Consider the following 12,963-nt stretch of genomic DNA (forward strand, 5'->3'; position numbering starts at 1 on the left):
TTTTTAGCAAGTTTACATAGAAAAATTCTTAAAGTAATTTATTTTAAAAACTTATCCATGAATTGCACCATATTTTGTTCTCTTATTATCATACTGTACTGTACATTACTAATGAGGAAATGTGAAAAACTAAAATGTACTATGGCATGAAATATGTTGTTCAGTATTTCAAGATAACAAAACCATCTTTATACTTCATTAACACAATACAATTCCTGAATAGTTACAATAATATCTGACTCCCTTTTCTGTACCAGACAGACTCTAGAAGTCATTAAAGGCTTTTCCTGTTTTTGCAACATACTGCAAAAAAAAAGTATGCTCAATATATTACGACAATAATTGTTATAAATGATTCTATCTATTAACATGAGGTAACATTGTGAATATGTGCTATGACAAATTTACAAATGGCTAGAGTAGTTCCATCACATTTTCATCACTTTCTTTCCTTTAAAGAACACCGTAGCTATGGGACTATACTGTATGATGATCTTTATCACAATTGTACCGTATTTAAAATTTGTTAACACTTCTGCAAAAGTTGGTAGAAAATCCATATACAGTAAATATATATGTTTTGACATCATTTCATGTGTCTTTGAATGGGTTGCTAGTCAATGAATTGATGGAAAGTAAAATTTAGGCCTGATGCCTGGTACTGTTTCTAGTTAATCAGTTCAATGAAACTTTACACAAGTGTGGAATTCTAATTCACAAACATGAAATGTTGTCGTAATAAGTAGTTTATTAATTTATTATAGGAAGAATTTTCTAACCAGGAAGTCATTGGATTTTTTGTAGATATTTATATAAACTGGTACCATACTCAGAGACTAAAAAGACTATTGAGAATAGAGTTAAGTACTACTTTGTTAATTATGAGTAAGAACAGCTAGAGTAAATATGGGTAAATGCACAATTAATAGGTATCCAGAAATTGAATGGCAATGAGTATGATAAAAATTAATACAGTATGTGGTATACTGTACAAGTAACTGGTAGCATACAGTGTTTTGGTGTTATTGACTGATTAAGTGACTAAAAATGTTCACAAAGAAGCGTTAGATGGTATCCCTACGTGAGGGTGATGTAGGCACATTAATGGTAGGAGTGGGCAAAGGAAGGGTGGAGCATGGTTGAGCTGTAGGATGTGATGCATCAACACCATCCTCTGTATCCTCACTGGATGTTGGGGGAAGTGTAGGTCCATTATGGTTTGCTGAAGCCTTGAGTTGTGGGTGTAGAGGGTCGTATGACATTGTCTTCATCAGCCGGTGGCAGATGGCCTGAGACAGTGGAAATGGTTTCTCTTCGGCGAAGGTTTGGTGCAGCACCCAGAGGGAAGGGGGAAGGTGACATGTCAGTCCTATAAATGGGTTTGAAGTTATTTATTTACATTTAAGAATTATTAATAAGTTACAAATCAATCTGTAATACAGTATTAAATGTAATTTTTTTTACAGGATGCAAGAATGAAAAACTTATAAATCATGTGGTGTACAGTGATCTTTCTTGAACAGGAAAAGGATTGACATTTTGTGTAATTAGAATTCTAAAATGAAAGAAAAAGAAGAGTGCCAATCCTTGACTTGATTTCTGTATTTTTACAAGATTTAGGCTGTCAAGCCATGTACTGGGGCACTTCTAGTCATTCAGCACTCAAATTGTGGAAAAGGGATTTGGAGTGGTGGAAAGCAAAAGAGAGAGATCCCTAAATTAAAGGAATTGAAGTACCAGGATCAAAGGGTGGAACTGGGAGAAAACCACACAGTTACATGAAGAAGTAACAGAAAGGTTGGATAGCAAGATTGAAGAAAGGAAGTGGGAATGGAGGTACAGTACAGCAAAAGGCTAACAACACTGTTTAGTGATACCAACAATGCACCACGTAAGGTGCAGTGACAGCACCACCTCTCTATGGGGACCAATCTTTGATGGCAGAACTCAAGAGAAATGTTTGTAATAATTTTCACGTTTAGTGTGAGCTCTCAACCCTGAAGCATTTAACTAAGGGATTCTCCACTATTTCTCAGTATGCATCAGTTTTTTTTTCACCATTCTAATCACCTTCCACAGTTCCCTCAATTATCTCTGTAAAAAACTTTGCAGTTAACTTTAATATATCATTCATTTTGAAAAATTGGGACGAAGAGCAAAATGTCACTTAGACTTTGTACAGGGAATAGAATTTGCATCTAAACAATTGTTCAAGGGCAAAAATGTCTAGTCACTCGCTACTATAATTTTCAGATTCCTGACCCATAGCAAAGTACCAATACTGATGATAATGAAACCTGACACATTTTTAATAATGGCATGTATATAAACTTTTAACTGGAACATCAATCACTACAGGAACACCACAGCAGATCAGTTAACCATTACAGTTCTAGTACTGTAGGCCCCGCTGCTGAGGCCCTCCAGGCAGACGCCACCAGAAACGTCAAACGAAGACTGACCACGAGGGCTGACCTCTGACACGTGGTCACCAGAAACACAGACCAGAGATAAGCCATAGAGGCAATGTTTATTATGTATTTTCATCAGACAGTCAGTCGCATATGCATGAAAATGCAACTGTGCACAAATGTAAAAACATTTAAGCTTTCAAACCTTATGTAGTAGGTCCTCGACTTACAACGGGGTATCCATTCCAGCACTGTGCCTTAAACTGATTGCCGTAACTTGATGTTGCATCAAGTTACAGCGCCATAATCACCATCAATGGCACTTATGGCACAGAAAAATGCCATAAGATCGAATTTGCTGTAAGTCGGTGATAACCGTATCACATTGTCATCCTTGACATACATTGTACAAAGAAATAAGTTTTTTCATGTGTAAGAAAACACACTTTCTCCCGATGTATGCCCTTCTTGTTCTTAGTTTAAATCTTTTCTGCTCGCGATTGTTAATGACGTCCAGAGTTTTAATTAACAAATTGGTATATACCTAATTGCTGTACTGTATATCACTCACCTCGCTGCCTCTACACTGGTGACCCCGAAGATGACCGACACTGTCAGCACCATCCCACCCACCGACAACGCCACAGCAGCAAGCATCCGCCTACCGCCCTTCACAAGCCACAACCCAGAGGCCTGGTTCTTCAGAGCGGAGACTATCTTCAGGTCTAAGATCTCTTCCTCATCCTGCAAACCCAGTGCCGTCCTCGAGTTCCTGCCAAATGACGTCTTTGAGCAAATTGGAAAATGGCTTGCTGACCATAGACCACCGTCACCTACGAAGTGCTGACGGACCAACTAAGGTCATCCTTCAGCATGTTGCCTGCCCTCAGAGCTAGGAAGTTCCTAGACAAAGTAGGGCCAGTAATAGGAGACCAGCAACCATCGCATATCTACAAGCACCTGCAGCGGCTAGTGACGATCCCCACCACAGACAGCTGCCAGGCTAGTGACGATCCCCGCCACAGACAGCTGCCAAGAGACTAAGTTGGACTTTGTGAAAGGTCCTACTCACAAAATTACCCTGCCAAACAGTTGCGGCCATCCCCATTGCATCAACCATGCCCCTCGACGAGTTCCTGAATGGTCAACGCTGTCCACTGGGCCCACAAGTCAACAAAGCCCACACAGTCACATGTAGCAACAGCTGCCCCACAACCACACCAGCATAGCAACACAGAGACGGACAGGTACGGGCAGAAAGGCTCCATGTGTTTCTTCATCACTAACGAGAGATCAGACACGGAGTTCCTTGTTGACACTGGCACATGCAAATCGTTTGTGCCAGCCAACCCCCGAGAACGCCTCAATCCCACCCCCAGCACTCTCCAGTTGTCCACTGCCAATGGTGCCCTGCTAAAAATATATGGGAAACAGACAATGAATTTGTTGTTTGGCGGAAAGAAGTATAACTGGACGTTCATCACAGCAGACGTAACAATCACACTTTTAGGAGCAGACTTCCTAAAAGACCACAAAATGCTGGTGGATGTAGCAAGACAGCAGCTGGTCTCATGACCCATCCCCGTAGCCCCACCCACTCTGATTCCAGCACCGGAGATACATCACCTCCTACAGGAGTTTCTGGAGGTAATCAAGGATGACCTGACTAAACCTGACCTAACCCGCAAAGCACCACGTCCAGCTTCACATACACGTAGTCACGGAGGGTCCCCCAGTCCACGCCCGCTTCAGACGTTTGGCCCCAGACAAGCTTGCTTATGCCAAACAAGCTTTTCGGGACATGGAACGGGCAGGAATATGCCAAAAAGCCTCCAGCCTGTGGGCTTCTCCCCTCCACATGGTACCAAAAGCTGATGGCACATGGCAACCATGTGGCGACTACTGACGACTTAACATTAAAACAGTACCTGAGAGGTACCCACTACTGAACATCGCTGACATTACAAACCAGATGGAGGGCGCCAAAATATTTGAGAAGATTGACCTGATGAAGGACATAGAAAAGACGGCCATCATCACCCCTTTTGGCACGTACACATTCAGTTACAGTATATAGTAGCTGCTTTGGCCTTCAGAATGTAGGTGTGACCTTCCAATGTCTGATGGACAAAGTCTTGGGCGACCTACCCTTCTGCGTCGTCTACGTTGACAACATTCTGATATTCAGCCCCAACTTTAAACAACACATGAAAGATATCAGACAGGTCCTGCAAATACTCAAAGAAAACGGACTCATGGTCCGGGAGGACAAATGTGAATGGGCAAAACCAACAGTAGAAATCCTGGGCCACCAAATCAGCCCTGACAGTGTCAAGCCCCTCCCAGAGAAGGCCCAAGCAATCGCCAACAACAATCAAAGCAGTTCAAGAATTCACAGGAATGATCAACAATTACCACTGATTCATTCCCAACCTTGCTGAAATAATGAGCCCTACATACAATTGCTTGAAAGGAAAACCTAAAAATTTGTTGGTCTGAAAAACAAGATAAAGCTTTTATATTAGCCAAGAAAAGCAATCACCTCCGTTGCCACACTAATCTTTCCTTCATCCTACAGGTCCCTCACCCTAACGACAAACGCGAGTAACATTGCAATGGGCACGGTACTTGAGCAGGACACAGACGATGGTCATCGGCCGCTGGCATCCTTCAGTAAGAAATTATCACCAGCAGAACAGAAATGCTCCACATTCGACTGAGAGTTGCTGGCAGTCCATGGAGCCATCTGCCTCTTCCAACACAAGCTAGGACGACGACAATTTGTGGTGCAGGCGGACCACCAGCCCCTGGTCCACGCCTTCACCAAAAGCGGAGATGGGTGGTCAGCAAGACAGCAGCGGCACCCATTGTCGATAGCTGAACAATTCTGCACCATCAGATGCCTGAAGGGTTCCTCCAACAGTGTAGCAGACGCCCATTCCTGAAACTCCATCAACACCATCCAGATTGTCCGATACCATATCTCGAAATAGCATTGCTGCAAAAGGATGACTTGGACCTGCAGCGACTTTGGTGGGAGAACCCCACCTTGATGTGGAGTGACCTAGCCATGAACGACAGAGAGACAACCATTGCTTGCGGGACAAGTACTGGACGCCCTCACCCATACTTACTATTGGGGTTGAGAAAGACAGCTTTCAACCTCACCTACAACCTATCCCACCCCCTTAGGCCGAACCACCACCCAAATCCTGTTGGAAAGGTATGTCTGGTGGGGAATGAAGGCGGACATTAAAAAGTGGGCAAGTGAATGCTCCCTTGCCAAACATCAAAAGTAACGAGGCACACAGAAATGGGATAGGAGAGTTCCAGACAACACAGTGACGTCTGGCCCACATCCACGTCAGCATTGTAGGCCGAGGGGTACAGATACCTCTTCACAATAATTGATCAGAACAGCAGATGGCCTGAGGTAACACCTATCAAGCAACAGATGGCAGAGTTCCTGAATCCATCACCAGCGATAGAAGAGCAAACTTCACATCTATCTTATGGCATGCCCTCACTGCCAGTCTCGGGATGGAAATACAACATAGACAGCATATAACCAAGAAGCAAATGGCATGATAGAGCGGTTGCACAGGTCTTTGAAAGCAGCACTGACAGCCAAGTGCCAAGACGCAAGGTAAAAAAGAATTACCATGGATCTTACTGGTCTAAGAACCTCCCCACATGCAGCATTCAACGCGTCAACGGCAGAAGCACTCCATGACTTCTTGGCAATTCTAGCAGACGTTTTTCAAGACCCAACAGACCCAACCATCCCCTCCGATGTCCATAGAGCATTAGTGCAAATAATGTCAGTGAAAACGACATACAACACAGCCAGAAAAGTATATGTCCTAGAAGAACTTAGTTGGGCAAGCCACACATTTATCAGAGTAGATGCCCATTGGCGCCCCCTATCACTTGCCTACTCAGGCCCCCACAAAATCTTGCAGCAAAGAGACAAAGCCTACAAATGTCAGTGGATGGAAGAATGACCTGGGTATCAATCGACAGGCTTCGCCCAGCATATCTGCCAGAAGTCGGGACCCTCACCCAAGCCTCCAAAATCATTTCACATCACCTAGGAATTTGGATGGCTGACATCACAGTTTGTCCAAAAACATGCTGTCTCTGAAGGTGTGCAGGATGGGATGAGAAAGCTGAATGAGGTGGGCCCAGCCTTACTAAATATAGTATAAATAAGCATTTCAGTAGCCTGTTAGGTCGTGGGAGAACTGACGTGGGATAAAACCAAATTTATTCTGTTTGCAATCATAGGGCAATAGCACTGCCAGAAACTGCTCAAGATTCCTCCAGCCACAGAAGCCATTCCACAGAGAGACTTATCCAAAGCCTGGTGTCACTGGTGGCAAAAAAACTAGAAACTCAAGAAAGGGCTTAAGTTTATCAAAGTAATACCCTCTTGGCAGGACCATGCAACAGCAGAAGTAATCTGTCCTCTAGCTTTGGGATACTCTAAGGACATGTGCAACAGACATGTAGGATCATGATCTTTATTGCCCAACCATGCCTCTTTAAGAGAAGCTACCATGACCAAAGACTAGAATACAGTATTCTCTTTGAACTAACCATTGTTAAGGCCATGTTTAAAATCATAGTAGTCCTTACATCTCTGGATGGATGACATTATCTTTCTCACAGCAGGCAACCACCATCCTTAGTTTTAGAGATCAGGAACTCATATTCATTGGGTCAGTACATCCTGTAGTTGTTTTACAAACACCAGGAAGAATGCTAGGAAAACCCCAAATAACCATTTTACCTTCACACAGGCTAAGACACCCAGCTAGGTTCCCAAATCTCCTTCAGCAAAGGAAGACAAGCTAATGAACAAAATGGAAAGGGTTGGGGAGGAAGCATGGCCAATAGGGGGTTCCTTTGGCACAGCTGCACTGGTCTGTTAATTTTCATCTATTCCCTTTCATCTCTTCCCATCCTGCTGTTGAACCTTTTTAACTTTCCTGGCCTCGCAGTTCTCATTATAGAAGAAATCCTTGATTGAGTCATCTTAGTTTTTAGGTATGGTTCATTGGTCTTGTAACACTACTTTATAACTAAAATACAGACAGCATAGCAAAATACTCAAGGTCCCTATTATTGGTGTTTCCAACAGTCACAGACATAAATTTAATAATATTGGAAAAATTTGTTGCTCTGGATTATGAGTTATATGGCAGGCTGAACAAAGGAGTATAGAAGTAGTACTGGGTGACTCCTGGGCTGCTTCAACTATATATTTGTAGTACCCAAGTCTCAGGAGAATGGAGAAAAGTAATAGACTTTAGCATACTTCACATTCATATAGCCGACACCCTTCAGGATGGAAACGTCAAGGTTAGTGAGGGTAAGGGACTAAATGGCTTCAGTAGTCCTGAAGGATACATACTTTCAGGTTCCAGTTAATCTTTATTCCTGAAAGTATAAGAGATATATATCATTTGGGACAATTTACTAGTTCAGGTATGTGTTTCAGGCTCTGCACAGATCCCCAATTAAATAGGTCATGGCTCCTGTGCCATGAGTAGCCTACCCTCTTGGGATCACAGTGGGGTGACATTTAGAAGACTTGTTCATACTAGCAGTTTTCTGGGAAGACCTCTAACAGAACATTAAATGAATGTTTCTGGTATGCAACCAATGGCTAAAAAGAAGAAGAAATCACTTCAAGCTTCAAGGGTTGAAAAGCTTTCACATCTCTCCAACCAGCCACTAAAAGATGGGCTTTCACTAAAACTCTGCAATTCCATCTGTCATTACAATTACAATTCAGCAGGCCTTGGCAATCCACAACAACTACAAGAAGACAGAGAGCACACACAAATCAAGAGTATCAGGACAATGGTCATCTGAGGGATAGCTTTCCCACAGCAGTAGTATAAAAATTGTACTGATGCCAGTGCAGTCCATATGCAATATACCCCACAGGATACTATCTGGACACAAGAGAAATAGCAACCTAATCACCTGCATTTTGTTCTGGGTAGATTATAAGACCAACTACATTATAGGAAGATCTAGGAAATACACCAATAATAACCCCTGTAGTGGAGTAGAGCCTTCACTGGACTTCATGGCCTTCATGTGATGCACTGTATGGTGTTTGCAACATTTTATTTCACCTTCATTCTTGGTTCATGTCATTTTGCTGTCCAACCTGCTAGTTATTACTTGTAGGTAAAACTGACATTAACTCCCAGTAACAGCTTTAGAGTCTTGGACTGCATATAATTTATTTTCTTGATCTCTATCTTTTGTGCTGTTCAACCGGTCCCACTATATTGTCACAGCCTTAAGTGCTGAATGGCTAAAAATGCACCAGTGCTTGGGCTTGTAGCCTAAATTCATCATTCATTCATTCACCAATGACTGAAGTGATTTCAACTTTGCTCACCAAGTGATTCCAACCATTATCCCTCTTAGGACCCCATCTCTTTACGATACTTGTCGAGGACTGACACTGGCTTAGATGGCCCATTATGGCCAACATAGTAATGGTTCCCAGACCTTGTACTTCATTCAAGACACACCCAAAGGGAATTCCCAAACCCTATCTCCTCAGGCAACCTGAATTTGTGGTAATGAGCCATAGATTTTGGAGAAATATAGGTTTCATACATTTACCAAATGGACAAAGGGAACACCTGAACTCACAGTCTTCTCAGGCAACCAGGAATTTTGGCAAAGAAGCATTTACCTTATAGAAATGGGGATGACATGCCTCCATTTGCAAGACAAGAAAAAAGTTGGAGATGCTTTTATGTTCTGAAACTATATTTTGCCAACTACAGTAATCAGGTGATAAAGATTTACAGCTTCCTAAGGCCATTACTGTACACACGAAGTCAAATATACTAACATAGGGATCTTGACTTGTCATGTTTACAGAAGGGCAATTAACAAGACATACAAAGGTTTGCCTTTGCACAAACAGAAATTCTAAAATAATAAAAATTATGTTTCACAAGTACAAGCCTATTATTTTACGTGGAGTACTTATCCCCTAATCTCGTAGTTCTTTAGCCTCAGCTTTCTCAGCTTTAGGTGAAAACTAAGGATGCTTGACAACAGGGAAATCCCTCTGGCAGTAGACTGTAACACTAACACTGGTAACTCTGACTTGGCTTACCTATCACATTATGAATGAAATAAGTAAAACAAAAGGTTTGTACTTAAGAAACAAATTCTTACATTTCATATGTTATCATATGTGCATGCAACATTTATAGTTTTAAAAGATAGTTTAACCAAGTCAACTTACACAGGGCTGGCACAAGTACAACAATCATCTTGTGTAGTAACTAAAGAGATAAAATTTGGCCATTCCCATATGATCATCTCAATACACAATGCTATTTATTGTAAACCAAAATATTTAAGGAAGGATGTCTTGAATTTGCACATTCCTGGGTACTGATTAGAATAGAGTTGTAATAAATTAATCTGTATTTAATATGTATATATATATATATATATATTATATATATATATATATATATATATATATATATATATATATATATATATATATATATATATATATAATGTATATATATATATATATTAAATTAGTACTAATTGTGGAATAACTGATGTGAATGTATTAAATTTTTTGGCACAAAGGTTTGATCACTGTAGACTTGGTAAGTATATGTAAAACAATTATATTATAAAAATGTCATATTTTTGGTACAGAAGTTTGATCACTGTAGACATTCTTTTTTTTAAAAAGCTGTGAAAACCAAAAATAAAATACAATAGTCTCTTCAGGATGTCAAACTATTTCATTTATATCCACTTCTTATTATGAAGCAATTCATAGGTACTATTCAGTCTGCTCTTTTCAGTGTAAGTTCTTGGACTGTAAATTTATAGTGGTTTAATGTTGATTAAATACTACTTGCCTGGGGGAAAGTGGGAAATAAGGGCTTAACTTTGGAGATGCTGGATTAGTTAAGTCTGAGTCAAATTCAAGGCGCCTTTCAACTCTAGTTAAGCGTTGTTTCAGCTTCTGTTGAGCACTGGAGTATTCTGCTAATAGTCTTGCCAGGCGTGTGTTTAGTGTATCAATGGAAGTTTCTGTAACAGGAATTTTTTGTCTGAAACAACTGATAAGACATACAGTATTATTTCATTCACAAGATTCCCAGAAAATGCCATACTTTTTTAATCATTACAGATTACCTTACATGAGGTACTCAAAAATCAAATGTGGCAAGTAGCATGGATACTGTATAACAAAAAAGACTCAAGGTATAGTATGGTAACCTTGACACCAACTTACCTAATCGAGCCACTTTGTCTGTCATAGTCTCCTGCTGTTCTTCAGCTGCTTTAAGAGCATCCTCGTCGAGCAACCCATCTTTCATTAAAAGCTGACGACCTCTTTCCATGAGTGACTTTTTAGCTTCAGGGTACTAAAAAAAGGGGAGGTTAAGTATTGTACTCTTGAGATAATAGTACTGTAGATTCATTCTCATTTTTATTTGTGACTGCATAATCTTGAGAAATAATACAGAATGTAGTACTGTACTGTAATATGTTTTTAAACCTACCTCTGTTAAGGCATCCCACAAGTCATCCTTGGAAAGGCAAAAGAGATCAGCGTAACCAACACTTTTGACATTTGCTGTTCGTCTATTTCCTGTTTTGTTTCCGGCAATATTTAGGATAGAAACCTGGGAAATATAGAAAATGATTCTGAATAACTTCAGTAAGAAAATAAATCACTGATGATCAATTTTGTCTGAATTAATAACTACAATTAGCCTTCACATTAGTGATTTAAGAACTGAAAATTTCTGAAATGAATGTAATCAAGATTTTTAAATATTAAATGTGTAAGATATAAATCTCCATTTTTATTCTTGACCATTTTTTTTTTGTTTGTAACGAGCACCTGATTCCATGTGCCAATATCTGTAGCACCTCATTGTCTTTAGTTTTCATTCAATTCATACAGTGACAGAAGTCTGCCAAGTTTCTTACTGAACCACTCCCTTAAATCCTCATTGTGATGGACAAATTAAAAGACTGCATGGCATGACCTGGAGAACAGTCTCAGCAACCTTGATGTCAAGAGGTCTCTCAGCTTCTGAAAGGGAAGCTCTACTACTACCGGATACTTTACTACCCACAGTCCTGATTGTCATCTGCAACAAACTCTGTGCTACATGAAGGACTTGATACAACAACATCATCATCCATAAATCAAAATCAGTTACCAAGAAAAATCAACATCCAAATCAAATATCAGTGAAAATTAACAGCTGACTGGTCTATACTACCGTCTCCTGGTTGTTTATGCCAAATCAGGGTACTTCTCAAGTGTTTGTCAGAACCAAGAGCAAGAAATTTTTTTAATGAGGTCCAGCTTCATGTTAACTTGAGTTTCCACTTGTGAGGCTACCAATGGACGAGTCTACAGTATCTAGCACCCTATCGTGAAGAAACTACAAATTCTAAGTTAACATTGCAGTATGATATCATTCCTATGCAAGTAACCAAGCAATTAATTCAAGTACAGTACAGGGTAATGAACATTCTGATGAAAGTAAAAAAAACTGCAAAAATATAGTGCTCTGATGATGTTAAAGTGTTTAATCCTGAGGTAGCTGAACCATTTAGTTTCACTTCTGATGTGTTTAAAGAGCATTTCCCTTTTGTTAATCAAAGTGTATTTGCAAGATTACAGAGGAAATTTAGATATTTCCCATGTAGTTTCAATGGATCACTGGGATCTTTGTGAGGTGCGGATTACTATGCAAATGCCTGAAGGTCCCAGAAACACCCCTCCAGATTTGTATGTCGACGTGCTGATTCCTGTCTGCCACAGACCAGATGCCTGTTGCTTGGCAAACTAATAAGCTGAGCATCCCAATTATGGTTTGATGTGTGTTTGCTGGACTAATATGAAAAAAAATAAATCCTGACAAATATATTGAAATATGGGAACAATGAATAGTAAGATGCTGACTCCTTGCCAGATACACAGGGAAAACGGTAACTACAGTACACCATTAAGAGGCTCTCAATCCCTATGGATGCATGCACAGCCAGTTGAGACACCTTTTCTTTTTAAATTGTCTGTGGGAGCTTGTGAATGCAGGGAAGATACTGTGAACCTGATGGGTCTGAATTTGTAATACAGGAAGAGAAAGTGGCACACTGTCTCAGGAATAATGTTTACATTAAAACTATGGTTTATCAGTCAACATTCCTTTAAGTTGCTATGGGTACAAACCCTTTGAAAAGTCAAGCCCATTGCACTCAAATATATCAGTTTTTGCCAAAGGTGGCTCAAGATGAAATGCCTAGCTGGAAAGGTTAAACAGTAGATGGTTGTCATTTAAGCTCCCCAAACTACCATGAAAACAGTTGCTGCTAACATTACTCTCTAATCCATCAAACTCTACTATTCTAAGTCTTGAGAGCTTTCTGCTTACAAAAGCAATTTTGTTCAACTTTCCCTACTTCATTCCTTGTTATTCAAATATACTTTATTCACCTTTTCGAGCACTTAAAT

General features: G+C 40.3%; 1 protein-coding gene across 3 annotated transcripts in view; it reads right to left on the minus strand.

Annotated features, from left to right (window-relative positions):
* The window catches only part of CngA (Cyclic nucleotide-gated ion channel subunit A), a 726,729-nt gene continuing 713,766 nt past the window's right edge, over positions 1–12,963 (minus strand). For all 3 annotated transcript variants that reach the window (XM_067128313.1, XM_067128312.1, XM_067128310.1), the window contains exons 14-17: positions 10,994–11,116; positions 10,723–10,855; positions 10,343–10,517; positions 1–1,369 (exon numbers count right to left, since the gene is read on the minus strand). In XM_067128313.1, the coding sequence (XP_066984414.1) occupies positions 1,213–1,369; positions 10,343–10,517; positions 10,723–10,855; positions 10,994–11,116 (588 nt within the window). In that variant the 3' untranslated portion in view covers positions 1–1,212. The remainder of the gene's footprint in view (positions 1,370–10,342; positions 10,518–10,722; positions 10,856–10,993; positions 11,117–12,963) is intronic.

The sequence above is a fragment of the Macrobrachium rosenbergii genome, chromosome 26, assembly GCF_040412425.1.
Source record: "Macrobrachium rosenbergii isolate ZJJX-2024 chromosome 26, ASM4041242v1, whole genome shotgun sequence".
Taxonomy (NCBI): Eukaryota; Metazoa; Arthropoda; class Malacostraca; order Decapoda; family Palaemonidae; genus Macrobrachium; species Macrobrachium rosenbergii.